The 18,204-nt window shown below is 40.6% G+C and overlaps 1 protein-coding gene across 8 annotated transcripts in view; it reads left to right on the top strand.

Annotated features, from left to right (window-relative positions):
• The window catches only part of TLE4 (TLE family member 4, transcriptional corepressor), a 123,106-nt gene that overhangs the window by 36,823 nt on the left and 68,079 nt on the right, over positions 1–18,204 (top strand). For 4 of the 8 annotated variants that reach the window (XM_050944159.1, XM_050944160.1, XM_050944161.1 and 1 more), the window contains one exon: positions 10,064–10,138. The exons of the other annotated variants lie outside the window; for them this stretch is intronic. In XM_050944159.1, the coding sequence (XP_050800116.1) occupies positions 10,064–10,138 (75 nt within the window). The remainder of the gene's footprint in view (positions 1–10,063; positions 10,139–18,204) is intronic. 8 annotated transcript variants of the gene reach the window in all.

Below are 18,204 nucleotides of genomic sequence, written 5' to 3' on the forward strand. Positions count from 1 at the left end.
AATCAACAGAAAGGGCTATTTTACGGTGATGAAAGAATTGATAGATCCTTGGAGACTCTTCACTAACTTCGATGTTGGCTGGTCAAGAAGGTGCATAACACTCACATCTTTAAGAATATAGAACTGTTGAGAGAGCTACAAGCAAGGACTATTTTCCCCCAAGCAGCGAATTACCATCGGTGATGATGAAATTCCAGTAGTGATTCTGGGGGACTGTTGGGTGGGATTCAGGGCCAGTCCTGGTTGCACTGCCTGGCGAGTGTCAAGCGCTCGCATTGCGTTGTGGTCAACATCAAGCATCCAGGGCTAGGGGAACTTGGGCCCTCCCTGCTCCACCAGATTCCACCCCAGGCCCATTGAGGCAGTAATTCTGGGTCCATTCTGAAGTCTGTGCTCTGAGCCATGGCTCGTTGTTACCAGTCTCCACAATTTGAAAGGCCTGTGGCAGCTTAGTATTGAGGACCAGGCCCAACCACGTGAGGCCTCGGTGGCTTCTTGACAGGAACTTGCAACACACAACTGGCTTCCTGCTTCAATTACCCAGACCAAACTAAACTGCTCTCTTTTGAGCTCTGTGTCCGCTGTGAGCATGCCCAGCAGGGGCAACTGGGCAGGGTTTTCTCATCCTAGAGCTGCTCCTTAACCTTTACTTCCTCAGTGTTGGGTTCATGCACCCCATCACAGGGATCCAGCCTATCTCTTGCTCCTTTAGCTCATGAAGCTGTACACTGGCCACCTTGACAGCACCAATGAAAGATTCAACTACTGGGTCAGCGAATGCAGAATGACAGTGGAATGCACTTTTGGTAGATTGAAGGAGGGCTGATGCTGTTTGCTAACAAGATTGGATCTCAGTGGGGAAAAAACATCCCAATGTTTGTATAGCTAGCTGTCTGCTGTGTCCTGCATAATGTCTGTGAAGCAAAGGTGGAGGGGAAGTTGCCATCGGAGTGGAAGGCAGAAGTAAAGTGGCTGTCTGAGTTTGAATAGCCAGCCATGAGCAGTATTAGAAGCGCTCAACGTGAAGTTGTATGGCTCAGGGCAGCTTTGAAAAAGCACTTCAACAGCGAGCCAAGTAATGCATTATGGAATACTATGCTTTACTTGGCCCTGGTGTTTTGGGGCCTGTTAGGAACTGTATGGTGCTTGGTGTAAATTTATGAATATTACTCCATCAATTCACTTATGTATTTTGCAGTGCTTGCTTTACGCTTGTTTGTTACACTGTCATTGATCCTATGAGTTGTCGCACTGTAACAGTTAACAGTGGGTGCTTTCAAAACTGCTAAGCACTCTGCAGCTAATGTTCTTAAGCAATAAAGATGAATTATTTTTTCAAATAGAATTTTATTCTGTAACAAAATCAGGGCAAAGAAAAGTGTGTGCAATTTAGAAGCAAATACCTTAAAAATTTAATAAACTAATGGAATAGAACTTAACAAAATGAAGGAACATTCATGTCCATTTTACCTGCACATACCCATCCCTACCACAGGCCAATGTATGTGGCCCTTGATGCCACATGGAATGTTTAGGGGAGTGTAGGGAAGTGCTGTAATGAAGTTCTCTATGGACTGCAAATGGAGGCAAGCCCATGATTGTTGAACCTGTAGGTCCATAAGAGCCTGTAGCATCTGTCTTTGCTGTCAGAGAAGCTCCATTATGTCCTGGTGCATCTCCTTCTCTTCCTGCTAGGACTCCTTGGCTGCCTCTTGTCTGCTCTTTCCTTCCCCAGGCTGTCTGCAGTGTTCACCTGCCAGCCCCTTTGCTCACAGTTGAATGCAGCACTGGCTTGCAGGATTTCATTGAACATGTCATCCTGAGTCCTCCTCTTCTTCTTTCTCCTCCTTATTTGGCTCAGGTGTTCCAAGGGCTTAGCGAGGGGACCCCTCAAGGCCATAATGGCAGCAGTTGCAGGTAAAACACACAGAGGTACCATTATCCATATAGTCACAACAGAAAGTGAAAGTTAAGACTCACAACTCCCTTCCCTTCCTCACCTGAGGTTTTAAACAAGACCGTGGGAACTATGGCCTGCCAGAGATGAAGGAAATGGAGAGGGAGTTTCTTGCATGAAACTGAGGTCAAGGGTAATGGCTCTGAATACTGGCACCATTTTCCTCTGGTGGTGGTGATCTTAGCTGATATCTCACTCTTGAGGGCAACAAAGGCACAGAGTGCATAGCTGCTGCTGGTGTCCAAAGCCACCTGGGCCCGTACGTGCTAGCTTGTGTTCTGTAGCGGTGCCTGCCAAAGTTATTGCTGAAAGCATCCTACCGTGGAGGAAGAGATAAGTTTGCCATTCCTAGAAACCTTTAGCAGAGGATTGCAGAGTACCTCCATTAAAGTTTCATGGAGATCTCTGAGGAGCAGTCAAAGGATGTTTCTATGTACACAAACAAACTGCTCTGTGTGGCTCCCCTTGCTGCAGGGGAATGAAAAGGAGATAATGCTACCTCCCCCCCTTTATTTATTTATTTATTTATTTTTTACTTTTGTACCACTACCCCTTGTAGTACAAGTAAATTTAATGAAAACTTGATACCTGTATCCTGTTTATGTCAGGGGTGTCATCAGTACATCATTACAATGGGAAAAATAATTATATACTTACCTGAGTTTCCTTCCTTGTATCAGGCTCGATTGCCAGGAGTGACTGGACTGTGGTGGAGTCTCAAAGGGTCCTGGCTTGCAGCATAGCTGGACCCTTTGGTCGCATGTCCCCCATCTTCCTTCTCCACCTCTTCCTGGGTCTCACTGTTCATGCCTGAGACCTAGGTTCCTCAGAGGAACTTGTGTTTGTCTTTGGGGTGGTGATGGCTTCTGTCATGTATGGTATGCAGCTCTTCGTAAAAGTGGCAGGTCTGCACCTCAGCACCTGATTGACTGTTGGTCTCCCTGGACTTATGATATGCCTGGTACAGTTCCTTTGCTTTCATGCGGCACTGTTGATGGTCGCTGTCATACCCCTTCTCCTGTGCAATGTTCTTAAAGATGTCCATGTCTCCGTGGCTGGTCCATAACTGTGCTTGCACAGCCTCTTCTCTCCTCAGACCCAGGAGATCCAGTATCTTTTTACTGCAAGCCAGAGCACTTCTGGAGGATGTAGCCTGCATGGTCAGCTGGGCAGTTACACACAACAAGGGAGAGCTGCTAGGTTTGCTTGCTAAGCTGGACAATCAGGAAAGGGCATGCAAAAAATTTGTGGGGTTTTGAAGGGCAGGGAGACCTTGTGGTCTCCATGCCTCCTGGGCCGCGGAGGTCACAACTGTGACCAAAGCAGTCAGTATAGGGCATTGTGGGATAACAGCTGAAGGACTGTGAGGGTCCCTGTTCGTAGCGCTGTGTCTACACTCATACTGAAGTCAGTGCAGCATGTTGACCATGGCTCAGCACCGCGTGGAGAGATGGTGTTACTGTGTCGCTCTAAACAGGGTGCTTATATCGATGGAAAACCAATCTAAGTGTAAATACATTATAACTAGATCTAGGCCAGGCGGCTAACATTGATCTAACTTTGTAGTGTAGATCCAGGCGCTGGCTGTTGGGAGCAGTTTTTCAATGCTTGATCAAGGCTGTCTTCACTAGCAACTTATGTCGATATAACTGTTGTTCAGGGATGTGGAAAATCCACAGCCCTGAACGATGCAGTTATACTGGCCTAATTACCAGCATAGACAGTGCGATGTTGACGGGAGGGATTCCTGCTAGGGCGGATTATCCATCGGTATAATTAGCGTCTTCATTGAAACACTACTGCTGCACCTTTTAAGTGTAGACAAGCTTTTAGAGAAATAATCACACAACCTGAACTGCACTACCCATTCCCACAGTCCATCCTCATTACAAGGAACTTAGATGATAGACAGCTGAATTGATCTAAAGGATATAGTTACAAAAGGACATTGCCCCACTTCTTCTATGGATACAATACTATCTACTAATTACCTAAGCCCATTGATATCAATTGAAAGACTTCATTGGGCTTTGGATTGGGCCCTGAAGTTAAGCATTTTCAGGTCTACAAATAGAATCTTTTATGGTTTCTATATTTGTCTGTGCCAATTTGCCTCCGCTTTATAAAATCTTGGCCCATAATTTCTTCACCTGCTCCCGTCTCATTCCCTCACATTTCTCAAGCGGTATTCATGTGCCATCATGTCAGAGCTCTACAGGCTAAAAAGGATAGGAAGAGGTTCAAAAAAAATTTCAGAACTTCCCCTTTTTTGCGTGCGTTTACAAAGAGCAAAGGCAACATTTCCAAAAAGTCACTGCGCCAATTTGTCTTGCTTGTCTTGCTTGGGGGCAATATAAGCATATGTAATTGTAATGCTTTTAATAGGAATAAAAAAATCTCTCTTAAAAATGCCACTGATTGAGCAAAATAAGGTCTTTATGCTGAAGTGGTGAAATTCTAGTAACTGCATAGTCTTTACCTAATACTAATATCTGTTAAAATCATGTTATGTTGGCACACATAGATGTAGCAGTTTTGAGTGTTTTGCTAATTTGGTTTATAATTTCAGTCTTTAAAAAAAGAAGGGGGTAATTAAATCCTGTTTTTCATGATCTAGATCAGGGGTTCTCGGACTCCATTGCACTGTGATCCCCTTCTGACAAGAAATTACTACAGGACCCCAGGAGGGAGGACCAAAGCCTGAGCCCGCCCAAACCCTGCCACCCCAGGGGGGGTGGGGGTTGGGGTGTTGGTGGTGCAAAGACAAAGCCCCACCTCCCCAGGCCAGAGGAGCAAATCCCAAGGGCTTTAGCCCCAGGCAGGGGGCCTGTAACCTTCGCCCCAGGGCTGAAGCCCTCCGGCTGGGGCCAGAGCCAAAGTCAGCACTGGTGGCCCTGTTAAAATGGGGTTGCTACCCACTTTGAGGTCCTGACCCACAGTTTGAGAACCGCTTATCTAGATTAATGTAGAATTGATATACATTGTGCTTATGCTGTTTGCACATTTTGCTTACAATATAATTGTGGAATAGTAGCTTTAAAATGTGACCAGTCACTGTAGTATTGTGCCTGGGGGGAAATGAACAAAATACAGTGGTTACATGCACTGATGGCAACATTATTGCCTCATAATAGCACCAGGTTAATTTGTCGTCTTTCATGTTAGCTTCATAAGGAATCAGTGGTTTGCAGTAACTCAGTTTGATGCAAGAGATTATGACCAAAATTGCCAGATCTCTTTATAAAGATGCATTGTAGAAGTGTGGAATGATTTAAATCAAAGCGACTTAAATCATTGATTTTAATCATGATTTAAATCAACAAGCAGGAAACCTTGATTTAAAGAATCAATTTTAATTGGTTTGCATTTGTCCTGATCCCCCTCCCCAAGAAGTTGATTTTTCGTTAGTTAAAATAGTTGTTAAATATGTAATTAAACGGTTAATGGTTGATTAAAACATGTTGATTTGAAACTAAATATAGCCTTTACACTAAATTTGATATACTTTTCGTAACCAGGAAGCTATGCTGTATCTATAAACATTTATTTAAGCACTTATGTAGCTTAATTTATATTTATTCATTTTTAATTTTTATATTTTGTCTGTTAGAAAATAGTGAATGATGCATTTCTTATTTACTAGATGACTTAACTTTTTTTTTTTTTTCAAGCTCTATTTGGATGGAAATTCAGTTTCAATGACAAATGCACAACAACAGTATTTTAAATTTATTTTTGTTAAATACTACTACTTTCAAACTACTGTATGCACAAGGAAAAATGTTTATCATAGGTTTATCAAAACCTGTTCTGCATTTAATACTGATTAACAAAGGATGTATTATCTATAGTTTAGTGAATTGAACAGATTGTTTCTGGTTTCCATGCCCTATAATATTTTAGAACTAGTAGATCTCACCCTCTCACATCTAGATTTTATTCATAGATTGGAAGAGGAAAACAAGCTTTCCTGCTTTTTCAGCTCCCAATTGGTTTCTTAACTTTGTATGTACTAGCCATTGAACTGAAATGAAGAAAATATTCTGTCTGTACTTGAAAAGAGGCCACTGCTGTCAAAAGCTAGTTTAGCAAATCAAAAAATTCTGGTTTGAGGTGCTTAGTCAGTGACTTCCACGAGTTCAGTGGTCTAGTTTTCTTTAAAACTTGGCAACAAACCTGTACTGCTTAATATTTTTTCTACTTAATAGGTTATAATAAGTTTGACTTAGTTAAAATTAAGTCTGTCAAACGATTAAAATTAATAGTAATCACAGTTTTAATCACACTGTTAAACAATATTAGAATACCATTTATTATTTTTTAAAAATATTTACAAATATAGGCTCTGGGCTTCACCCCTGCTTCTGCCACCTTGGTATTAGGCATTTGTATTAGCAAATGCTGCATGGATTGCTAATAGTTTGTCTAGCCGTTCTATGTTGTGTGTGCTGTACCTTCCTTGTAAATCTGTCTGACTTTTGGCTCAGGATTAGTATCTCTTGCACTGTTCTCTTCCCTTGTGCTGTCTGTACAGCTGACATGTATAGTGAAACTACCTACATTCTGACATTTTGGTCTGCAACTCCTTTGAACACACAGCACATAAGAACAGGACAGAGCAGCTGGGCTCTGCAAAGTGAAGAGTTCATCAAGTTTTGCTGTAGCTTCATTAAATGCATCTGTTTACCAGTGCTGGAGTGGAGGATGTAATTAGGCCTTGTGTACACAAGTCTGTTTTGGAGGATCTCTCATTGTTTCATTACCACTGGTGTTGCTCCCCTGGTGGTGGGAGCAAGACATAGTAGATAGAGCACAGGCATTTTTACTACTATGCCATGTCTGACTCCCTCTGTTCAGCGTTAATCAGCATGGTGGTAGCAATGCCTGTGCCTTTTTTATGGTATGGTCTCTGTTACTACCACTGGTGGTGGTGTGATGGTGGATAGTGTGTACACAGCTCAGTAGAGGCAACAAGAGAGTGGTGAGAAGACACAGGGATAAATAGAAAAAGGAATAATGATACTAGTCTGAGTTACAGGCATGGTAGGCGAATGGATTCCTTGGTCCAGCCTGTTAATCCAATATGAAACAATCAGAGTAGGGTAGAGAGAACCCTTTTTGAAGAAAAGAACTGGTTATTATAATTGGAAGAAAATCTGTTCTTTATTTGCTTGTATACAAGAAGAAATGTTGGTTTTAAAGAAGTTTATTGGGAGTTACATCTCCTGTTAAGTTTCCCCACCCTAAAACTAGTACTTAAATGTCCTTTACTGTAGTGTTGGTGAGGAGGATTTTGCCTCTTGCCAGAGCTGTTTGGAAATCGTGTGTGTGTGTCTATATTTTTTGTATATTTTTTTCAGTACTTCAGAAAACAAAATGCTCAAGTTTTTTTTAAAAAAGGAAAATCTAAGAGTCAGAGTCTGTTCTCCGCCTCAGTGTGGAAAGAACAGCCTAGGGGAGGAAAGGGGAAGCCAAAATGTCATTAAGTCCCCTTTGTGTCTTTCAAATTCTGGGCTCCTCTGCAGGATGACATGTAGGGTTTCCAGCTTTCATATAGCACAAAACCGAACACCCGAGGCCCTGCCCCCATTCACTACATTTCCCCCTTCCTCGGTGGTTTGCTCTTCTCCACCCTCACTTGCTTTCTCTGGGCTGGGGCAGAGGGTTGGGGTGTTGGCCGGGTAGGAGAGGTTCAGGGTGCAGGAGAGGGCTGCAGGTTGAGGCAGGGGGTTGGGGTGTAAGCTTACCTCTGATGGCTCCCAGTCAGTGGCACAGTGGTGGGGCTAAGGCAGGTTTCCTGCCTGTCTTGATTCTGCACTCTGCCCTGGAAGCGGCTAGCAGGTCCAGCTCCTGGGCAGCACAGCTCTGCGCGCTGCTGTTACCCGCAGGCACAGCCCCTGCACGCAGTTCCCAGCCAGGCTGCTTCCGGGGCTCAGAATGGAGCCAAGATAGGTAGGGAGTAGCCTGCCTTAGCTCCACAGCACCACCGACCAAACTTTTAACAGCTTGGTTGGCGGTGCTGCCCAGAGCCGCCAGGGTCCCTTTATGACCAAGTGTTCTGGTTGAAAACCAGACATCTGGTCACCCTAGCAACATAGCCCCTGGTACAAGTTGGAGAAGCCACTAAGGGCTGTGGTAACTGACAGTGTCTTCCCACAGTTGCCTGAGCTTTCCCTTGTAGCTCTCTCGCTCGTGCTCTCCCCCCCCCCCCCCCCAATGACGGGGTAACGTAATGTTGTTTATGCTGCCATTTTGCTACCCCTGTGTGTAGGGAGCTCTCTGGGGGAGCTGTTTTAAGTCCCCTTTGTCACCAAAGCTGTTTAAAGGGGACTTGCACAGGATCTACCCCAAGATTCCGACATTAACCTTAATTCTCCCCCACATCCCTACTGTAACGTAAACATCCTTTCTACCACTGTCCATGGTATTCTCTCTTAATACAGATCAAACTCTCTCTCTTGTCCTCCAAAACTCTTAATGAACAGTTGCATTTGAGATTGACATGTGACTCTCTGCTGGAAACTATATCTGGGTGAGAGCTGATTGGGATGGGGGAGAGGAGGTGAATTAGCGCAAAAAAAAAAGTGTACATGTAAGCCTAAATTCATTGAAATCTTTCAAAATTTCAGACAGCTGTGCCTAGAGTCCTAGGGTTGGATTTTCTTTCATTCCAGCCTCTGTGCACAGCTGTTGTGGCACAAAAGGGTAGGAAAACTGGACCAGGCCAGCTGAGACTTACCGCTGGTGATGGGTCACTCTTAGCTGGTCTAGAACCAGTATATTTGGCTCCTGAACCAACTGTTTCTCCCAACCCCAATACAGGCTTGTATTGTTGTTGTTTGAAGGTGGGGTGGGAGGCAGAGGTGTGGTCTGCACTCTGGCTATCTGCAGCCTGCATACACTTGGTATGCAGATTGGTCCTAAAAATCATGACAACTAATAGGATCCTGACACACTCCATCTCCTGCAGTGTGCTGAGCCAAACTGCACATCAGAAAATCTGGATCTTAGTTTTGAAATATAGTTCAGTGCCAACATCTCAAAGTCTTCAATTCCACTACAGCATAAAGACACTATTATACCTGGTGCATCCTTGTGATGTGAGGTCTCGCCTGTACTATACTCAATTCAGCCTCTGGCTATAGATCAAAGAACAATACACTCCCCATAAAGGCCTCAGATCTGGCTGAACCTTCTTCTGCACAAATGCAGAGACGTCCACAGTTAGCTTATACTGTGGAAACCATAATCTCCAAAGGTGTGTGCATGTGTTTCCTGCCCTCCTCCCTCAGAATGGCATTCATTTCTGTAGTCTCATCAGCACAGTGCAGCTCCAGCTAGGCTCGGCTACTGAAATATGGATCTGAGTACAGGATTGGGACTGGATTCTGTTTTAAATGAATGTTTTGAAATAAATGTCCCATAACTTTCAGGATGTACCCATCCTAACTGATAACAGAAGTAAAGCATCACTCAAAGGAAGATAATCTAATAGCTGAAGCTTCTAAACTGTGTTGTTACTTAGGCTATGTTTTTGATGGAACTGTTTAAACTATTAAAACTTACACTTTTAGGGACTGAAATAATTAACTTTCACATTTTTGACAGAAGTGAGAATGGAATTTTGAATTTCTGTCCCATGATTGAAATGCTCTGAAATGTACTAGGAAAGGGAATCTGCATTTCCTGTGACGAGGAAGCAGTGTGACTACTGAAATGTATTCCTTTCCTTTTCAGTACATATCTTTTTTATTTAACAAGATTCTGTTGTATGGAAAGGTCCTGGGTTTTAGGATGAAGCGCATTTTTCAACAAAAGAATACACTGCCCTGATGAATAAAAGGAAGACAGGTCTTGGAGCAGTTCACTTTGGCAAAAGAGGGACTATGGTACATGTCTAGGCAGGAAGTTACTTAGATAAAATTCTCCCTTCTACCTCCTTTCACACATCCACACAGCAGTTTACTATCTACTCAGAGAACCATTATTTCAAGCCCTGCATGTGGTTGAAGGGTTAGAAAAAAGAAAGGAGGGGCGGGAGGAAAATCTGTGCTTAATTGACTAGAAAGCAAATAATTTTATTTTGTTTCTGATCTTCATTTATAGCACCAGCAACAAGTGGTGCAGGCTGTGGAACGTGCCAAGCAAGTGACCATGGCAGAACTGAACGCAATCATTGGGGTATGTGGTCTTTCCATTTTAGCTCTAATAGTGTTTGTAATTAGCTCTCTTTCTTTATTTAAAAAATTAAAATTAAAAATTTTGCTCCATCAACTGAGCAAAAGTCGTGGACAGCAGTGAAGTTAAGTACTCTGACATAATCTGCATAAAAACTGATTGCTACATAAAAATTTTTATTGAACCGTGGCCATAAGGTGAATGATGTAACAGTTTTATCCATCCCTCTGGGAATCACCTTTTTTCTTTTAGGTTTTTTTTTTTTTTAAAGTAAAACAAACTTGTTTTCATTTGCTTAGTGCTGTTCAGTCTGCCTCTGTAACTACCTTTATAGGTAGCATTTGATTCGCACTGCTACTGAATGAAGGTTTCTCCTTTCCCCCTCCCCCCGTCCATGCGCATGGTGGCCAAAAATAGCGAGTATCCACTTTGTAACTCACTTTTTTTTAAATTAAAAAATCCCCTCTTTCTCCCCCCCCATCTACAAGTAAATGACAATTCTCAAAGGAAGTGATTGGTGCCATTCTCCCATTTGCCTGAAAAATATAGGGCCCCTCTTCTGAAAACATTTCTGCCAACAGTATAGCATAGTGTAGAAGTCCTGCAAGGTTTTAGGAGTTTGGGCAGCCATAATTTTTACATCTTATGACTCAAGAGGAAAGGAAAAACTATTAAATATTGGCTGTTCACGTTGCATAAAATAAAGGTGAGAAATCGTAGCTTAATAGCACATTATTCACATCTATAATTATGCAGCTGGTGCAAGCAGTTGTTCAAGCTATTCGAATGAAGATTCTACAACTGTACTTTCCGTATTCTACCCCCTCCTCCAAAATGCTTTTTCTTTTGTGTATAGATTATACACAAGTCTTTCCTTTTTTATTCAGTGTATCAAACACACTTTGAAATGCTAATTATTCCATTTACTTTCATTAAAATTCAAATTGCTGAGTGAAGATGTGGCTAAGGGTCGCCAAATAATCAATCTGAAGTGAAGATATTGCTTCAATTATGCCTCTGTCTTTTAACAAGGGAATTGGGACTCTCTGATCATTACTGACGGTAGCATAGAGCAGTTGTCTGATTGTAGCTTGTTTTTAATAGTCTGTTTCTAACTCTCTATTTTGTATCCCTCTGACCACAAGAATATACTGGTAGTCAATTAGAAGATATAAATGGAAAAGAGTAACCTTTATTTCCTGTGAAGTGCCCTTTGGAAAGAAGGGGATGAATCAGAGCGAGTCGTGTAGACTCATGAATAACATTTGTTGTATGTCTTTTACGCTCCAGTGGGGAGAGTGGGAGATGAATAATTTCCCAATTAGTTTTCATTACCTAACCAAAATACTGCCTACTATTAACATTCTTTGCCTAAAGTAAGTTGCAAAAGATTTTTTTAAAGGTAGATGTGTATGTGCTGCATGTCTCTGTGCATTGCAGTTTGCGTGTGCCTGCATATATACACATACTTTGTTTACAAATTTGTGTGTGTGTGTGACTCAACATTACATTTCTTGAAGAATCTATAATATGTTTTCTTCCTAGTGGAGAATCAGGTATTAATGTAAAATTCGTGACATTATTACAGATGTTGCAGATTTTGCTTGTTTAAAGTTTATCCTGCTTTCCATGAACAACTAAAACACACACACTAAATATAAACAAATAGATGCTTATTCAAGAGTTTGGGGATCTTCTTTTCTAAAGGATAGAACTAAATTTCCTATTTTTGTCCAAGGCTATCTGAACCTACTTTTTCAGATTGATTGAAATTCTACCTGTCCCAGATTTCATAATGGCTGTAATTTGTGGCTTGAAGAAGATAACTCCCCATTTACCTTCCCCACAAAAAATAATTTGTACTTACTGTATTTCTTTTGTATACTCTTTTTTATTTGGAAAGGGAGGGTATTTTATGTGGATCTCTCATAGTTTTTGATAAAACTGCAGTATTACTGACCGAAGAAGTCTTGTTTGTGGCCTAAATTATTACTATAAAAGGAGTAATCTGTTTGTAATTTATTAGAAAAACTGATTGAATAGGATAGCAAGTTATCAAATCAGTGTAAATTTTAGGTGTTTGGATAAATAAAACTATATGCACAGAAAATAAAAGCAAAATTTATAACTGTAGCACTAGAAAAACTCTGGCACACTTAAAAAGCAAAGTACATAATTAGAACATACGAGGTCTTTTTAAAAAACTCTAATTATGCTCTGTCTTGTGTTAGTTTGCAGTTTGTTATATCTGCCTGAATTCCTGTTGTAACATAGTGGTGTTTTTAAAAAGATCCACTACTCAGTGGCTGTTTACAATTTTTTTTTTAAATAATCTTTTTAATAACCATTTAGTTCTGAGCTGAAGTTGTACTGGACTTAGAATTTTTAAAATATAATTATCAGAGGGGTAGCCGTGTTAGTCTGGATCTGTAAAAGCAGCAAAGAGTCCTGTGGCACCTTATAGACTAACAGACGTTTTGGAGCATGAGCTTTCGTGGGTGAATACCCACTTCCTCAGATGCATGTGGTGGAAATATCCAGGGGCAGGTATATATATGCTAGCAAGCAAGCTAGAGATAACGAGGTCAGTTCAATCAGGGAGGATGAGGCCCTGTTCTAGCAGTTGAGGTGTGAAAACCAAGGGAGGAGAAACTGGTTCTGTAGTTGGCAAGCCATTCACAGTCTTTGTTCAATCCTGAGCTGATGGTGTCAAATTTGCAGATGAACTGAAGCTCAGCAGTTTCTCTTTGAAGTCTGGTCCTGAAGTTTTTTTGCTGCAGGATGGCCACCTTAAGGTCTGCTATAGTGTGGCCAGGGAGGTTGAAGTGCTCTCCTACAAGTTTTTGTATATTGCCATTCCTAATGTCTGATTTGTGTCCATTTATCCTTTTCCGTAGAGACTGTCCAGTTTAGCCGATGTACATAGCAGAGGGGCATTGCTGGCATATGATGGCGTATATTACATTGGTGGATGTGCAGGTGAATGAACCAGTGATGGTGTGGCTGATCTGGTTAGGTCCTGTGATGCTGTCGCTGGTATAGATATGTGGGCAGAGTTGGCATCGAGGTTTGTTGCATGGATTGGTTCCTGAGCTAGAGTTATTATGGTGCGGTGTGCAATGTGTATTACCTCACTGGCCACACTATAGCAGACCTTAAGGTGGCCATCCTGCAGCAAAAAAACTTCAGGACCAGACTTCAAAGAGAAACTGCTGAGCTTCAGTTCATCTGCAAATTTGACACCATCAGCTCAGGACTGAACAAAGACTGTGAATGGCTTGCCAATTACAGAACCAGTTTCTCCTCCCTTGGTTTTCACACCTCAACTGCTAGAACAGGGCCTCATCCTCCCTGATTGAACTGACCTCGTTATCTCTAGCTTGCTTGCTAGCATATATATATACCTGCCCCTGGAATTTTCCACTACATGCATCTGAGGAAGTGGGTATTCACCCACGAAAGCTCATGCTCCAAAACATCTGTTAGTCTATAAGGTGCCACAGGATTCTTTGCTGCTTTTAAAATATAATTGTGGATATTAAGTTTCTGTATACTGAGGGCCCTGTATAATGCTTATTATATACTGAGATCCCAGGGCAAAAGCCTTTTTGATTTGAATAGTGGACTGTGGCTTAGGATTTCAGAACTGGATACTGTGAGAGCTAAGGATGGCACAAGAGAAAAATGAATGTACGCAAATTATCTGAGTTTCTTTCTTTGAGTCTCATGTATATATTTTTATATGAATGTACTTGGATTTAATGAAATCTGATGAAGCACCTTTTTAACTTCACAGTATTATTCTATCTTCATTGGTAAATGAACCAAATCACTGATCCATGCAGTTTAAATGCAAAATACTGAAGTGAGCCTGGAACCTGGAGAGACTGCTTGTTCTCTTGACAATAAGCTAGTTGTGTTTAATGGAATGAAACACGGTTATAATGACTTATTTCACAGGTCATGTTCAGTTTAAAGCTGTTGACAGATTGAAACAAGTAATTTTTTTTTTTTTAAAGAAATGGTGAAGGATTGGGGGAGGACAAAATACCTAGATATCCTAAATATACCAGAGAAATATTTTTTAAACCTAAATGTATGCAGACTTTTTAAATGATGTTTTCAATAGTCTATATTGATTAGAGATCTTATTTTGAGTCAGTTCTCTTGAACAATTTGAACCCTTCCATGTTCACACTGTTGGGATAAGGAGTATTGTTTCCAGTTGATCTTGTCATGTGCCACTGTGTTTTTAAATTAGAAATGGCAAGATCATACTGTTGGAGCAACACACATGGTAATCTTAAATCAGTACTGTGATCTAATTAGGAATGATGTTTTCATTTCCTGTATTATTAAACACTCATCTAACATCTCTAAAATATTTTTTAATCCATTATTTTGTATAATCAGAACATGCTATGTGAATGTAGTTATATTTTAATAAAGGGAAAAAGCACTAATGTGTAATCAGAATATTTTTTTTCTGTTTTTGGTTTCTTTAGTATGCATATTTAGAATTGTATATATGTTCAACTCTACTCTAGATAGTAAGACAGAAATGGAGGCTACCGTTCATATGCTTGTTTATCATAGAGAGAGAAATGTTCCAAAACCCCAAAAAGAATAGGTATGTGATGGTATTCAAAGAAAAAGCAGTTTAGCACAAGATATGCTGAACCTCCATTTTTAGCAGTGACATTTTAATGATAGGAAGTCTGCAAAATTATTTGCCATCAATTGTGAAGGCAATAACAAGCCTTGGTGGTTTTTCACACTCTCTGTGTTAAGTGCTTTCAGAATGACAGCGTAAACTGTGTTAGAGAACTCCAAGGAAGTAAAACTGATTAAAATGTTCATGCTTGAATGGTGCTGATGGAATAGTTCATTTGGACTTTCTCTACCTCCTGCAGCTCAAGCTGAAATATTAAAATTCAGTGGATTTAAATCTCTCTCCCCTCAGCTCAGGAAAAAAACATTACATTTTAATAGGTTTTAAACTCATAATTCATTGGCTTGGAGCAGCACTATTAAATCTATTTAAATATTACTTGTATTACTAAGGATATGATTTAAATGATTTTCTCTTTACCAATCTATATGTTTGAATAAAAAAAAAAATAAGAAGCAGCTTTGGTTTAATTTGTAAGCATTTTGTTATATTATGTCAGTTTTATTATCTTCTTTAAAAATAAGATTCTGTTTTTTAAAGCAACTGGCAGTTTTTGGAGAAAAGGACCCTTTTTATATTGTGACATGTAATTATCAAGCTATCAAGTTCCCTCTTCAATACACCAGTTGTCAAAATTTCCATTCCGTGTTTTAGACTGAAACACTTGTTTGCTTGAACGCGGAAGCTACGTGGTTTTTTTAATATATGAGTAGTCCATCAGCCAAACCTCTCATACTTTCACAGCAGAAATGTGGAACAATACCTCTTAAGAAAACAATATGTCATCTTTTATGCATTCACAGATATGAGGATCTTAGAAAGCGGTGTGGTGTAGATAAGTGCACACAAGTTCTAATAAAAACTTAGCATCAATGCATGCTGTTATTCCCTTGGCACCAGTGGTCCAGAGCTCCTGCTGCTAAATGCTAATGTGTTTTTGCACTGGTGCTTAACATATAGAGCAATTTCTGACTCCGTGTGCAAAGTCTTCTCTCTGACTTTCAAATGAGATTACAGTGTAGGTAAGAGTAAGGGCCTGTGGTCTCAACCAGATCCTCACGTGATGTAATCTGGTGTAGCTTTGTTGAAGATGCACTGAGGCTCTGGCCCTGGGTTTTTAGAAGGGAAGAGGAGCTAGCTTTTCTTCCAGATCTAAACATCTAGACATTGTATCTATTTGTCGGAGGGGCAAGCGGAGCTTTTTCTCTGTAAATTGTGGATGTTTTAATTTCAGTTTGTTCAGTAAAGTCATCTTTGCCAACTGTGTGCATTCAAAGATGGTAACTTCTGAGAGGAAGGAGGGTGCAGTATAAATTACTAAATGCACTGTGACCCGTATGCAACAATGATTTCTTTCTGTTTTTTTTTTTTTAATTGTTTGATCAAAGGCTCTGCCCATATTAAGCAGTGCTTGGAGCTTAAAGGCTGTAAAAACAAATTGGCCACCTGCTGTATACTGTACACAGATTGTTATGGTGGGAAGGCAGAAGAGGAGGTTGGCTCAATGGTGTATCTGTTTTGTATTGTATTTATTTGCATCTTATGCCCAAGAAAATATTGAAATGCACTGTGTGTCGTATTTAATTACTGTATTCAGTGTTTGTGTATTGAAAATGCAAGATGGCTTGCAATTTGTGATGTTATCTAGTGCTTTCAAGTGATTTATTTATCCTTTTTGAGTTTTGATTTAACCTGGTGCAGAAGGCTGTAATATTGGTAACTACTTCTGAATTGTTCATCTAAAAACTGATAGGTTGCAAGTAGGGTTGCCAGCCGTCTAGAATTTGCCTGGAGTCTCCAGGAATTAAAGATTAATCCTTTAATTAAAGATTATGTTATGTGATAAAATCTCCAGGAATACATCCAACCAAAATTGGCAACCCTAGTAGCAAGTGATGCTGTTCTTGGGGTGGTTGGGTTTCTCCCCATACCCACGTGTGAGCTACAGAACCTTATAGCAGTTGAAGCATGATTTAAACAAGTCTCCTCCCCTTCTTAGCACTTGCTGTAATTCAGAAGGGCTGAAAAAATAAGAGAACCTGAGTCCTATTTGGGGGGTTTTAGGCAGTTAATTTTAGTGCAGATATTTATTTGTTTTAGTATTTCCTTGCAGGGGTGCTTGAACAATTTGTATAGTGGGGGTGCTGAGAGCCATTGAATCAAACTGTAAACCCTGTGTATGATGAAAATTACTTCAAGCCAGGGGGTGCAGTAGCACCCCTAGTTCCAGTACCTATGTTTCCTTGACAGCTGTTCCTGGTGTGTATATTTTTAAAAGAGCCTTGTTTATGTTTGGAACAGAACCTTGCTATTTCTCTGCTCTTGCTAGGTGTCCTAATTGTTGAATTATATTGGCCTGTCACCACCAGAGTACCCAGTGACATGCTGCAATACAGGCTGCAAGTCACTTATTACTTCCCACTCACCAGTAAGTTGAAGTCAGAGGTCTTACTCATTGCAATTTAAATAAGTGCGTATGATATGATCAGGATCATATTTGAACGGGGGAAGGCATGGCTTCTGACTCCACGTTTCTCAAGGTCTTCAAAATCCTTGCAACTAAGCTATGTGACCACCATATCTCTTTGAATTTTAGTCTCTGCAGGTGTGTGAAGCCCTGTGGAGAATTTGCTTCAAGTTCTGTGGCAACAGCATGTGTTACAAACAACCACCTGCAATATTTTCCCTCTGGTTTTTTATAAGCTAGCACTTCATACAAAGAAGAAAAGAGGGAGAAAAAAAATTGCTTAGGTGGCCTGTAATCTAACACACACAAGCTGCTGACAAACCAAACCTAGGATTTGTCATTCCACATCAGACATTGGTCCATCAAGCACAGTATGTTGCCTTCAGCAATGGCCTTCATTGGTGCATCAGAGGGAAAATGGATTCTGTAATATACATATGTGATTGTGCAGTATGGTGTGGGTGGAGATTTCCTAATGATCACATCCTGGAAAATACACAACTGGAAAAATAAGGATGCAAAAGTACCAGAGGGAAATGCAGTTGTCTTTACATGAGCCTGCCTGGGGAATATGTGAAGTCATTATCAAGAGAGTCATGGTTTCTTTAAAACTAGTGTTCTAAAATAGTCTCTAAATACACTACACCCATGATGTAGACCTTTTTTTCAGTCCTATTTTGTAGGCTGAAGCACTCAAGAATTAACAGGGCCCTGATCCAACAGAGCACTTTACATGTTTATCTGTAAGCACAAATAGGTCTGTTGACTCTGATGGACTAGTCATGTGCGTCAAGTTAAGCATGGGCTACCATGCTGTTGTGGCCTGGGAGTCTAAATTATTGGAGAAAGAATAATATAGAAAAGGAAAATATTTAGGGACATTAGCGTGTGGCAGAAGGAATAAAACAGACGTTGTCTGAAGTTCAAATT

This window comes from Gopherus flavomarginatus, chromosome 3 (genome assembly GCF_025201925.1).
Source record: "Gopherus flavomarginatus isolate rGopFla2 chromosome 3, rGopFla2.mat.asm, whole genome shotgun sequence".
In the NCBI taxonomy this organism is placed as follows: domain Eukaryota; kingdom Metazoa; phylum Chordata; order Testudines; family Testudinidae; genus Gopherus; species Gopherus flavomarginatus.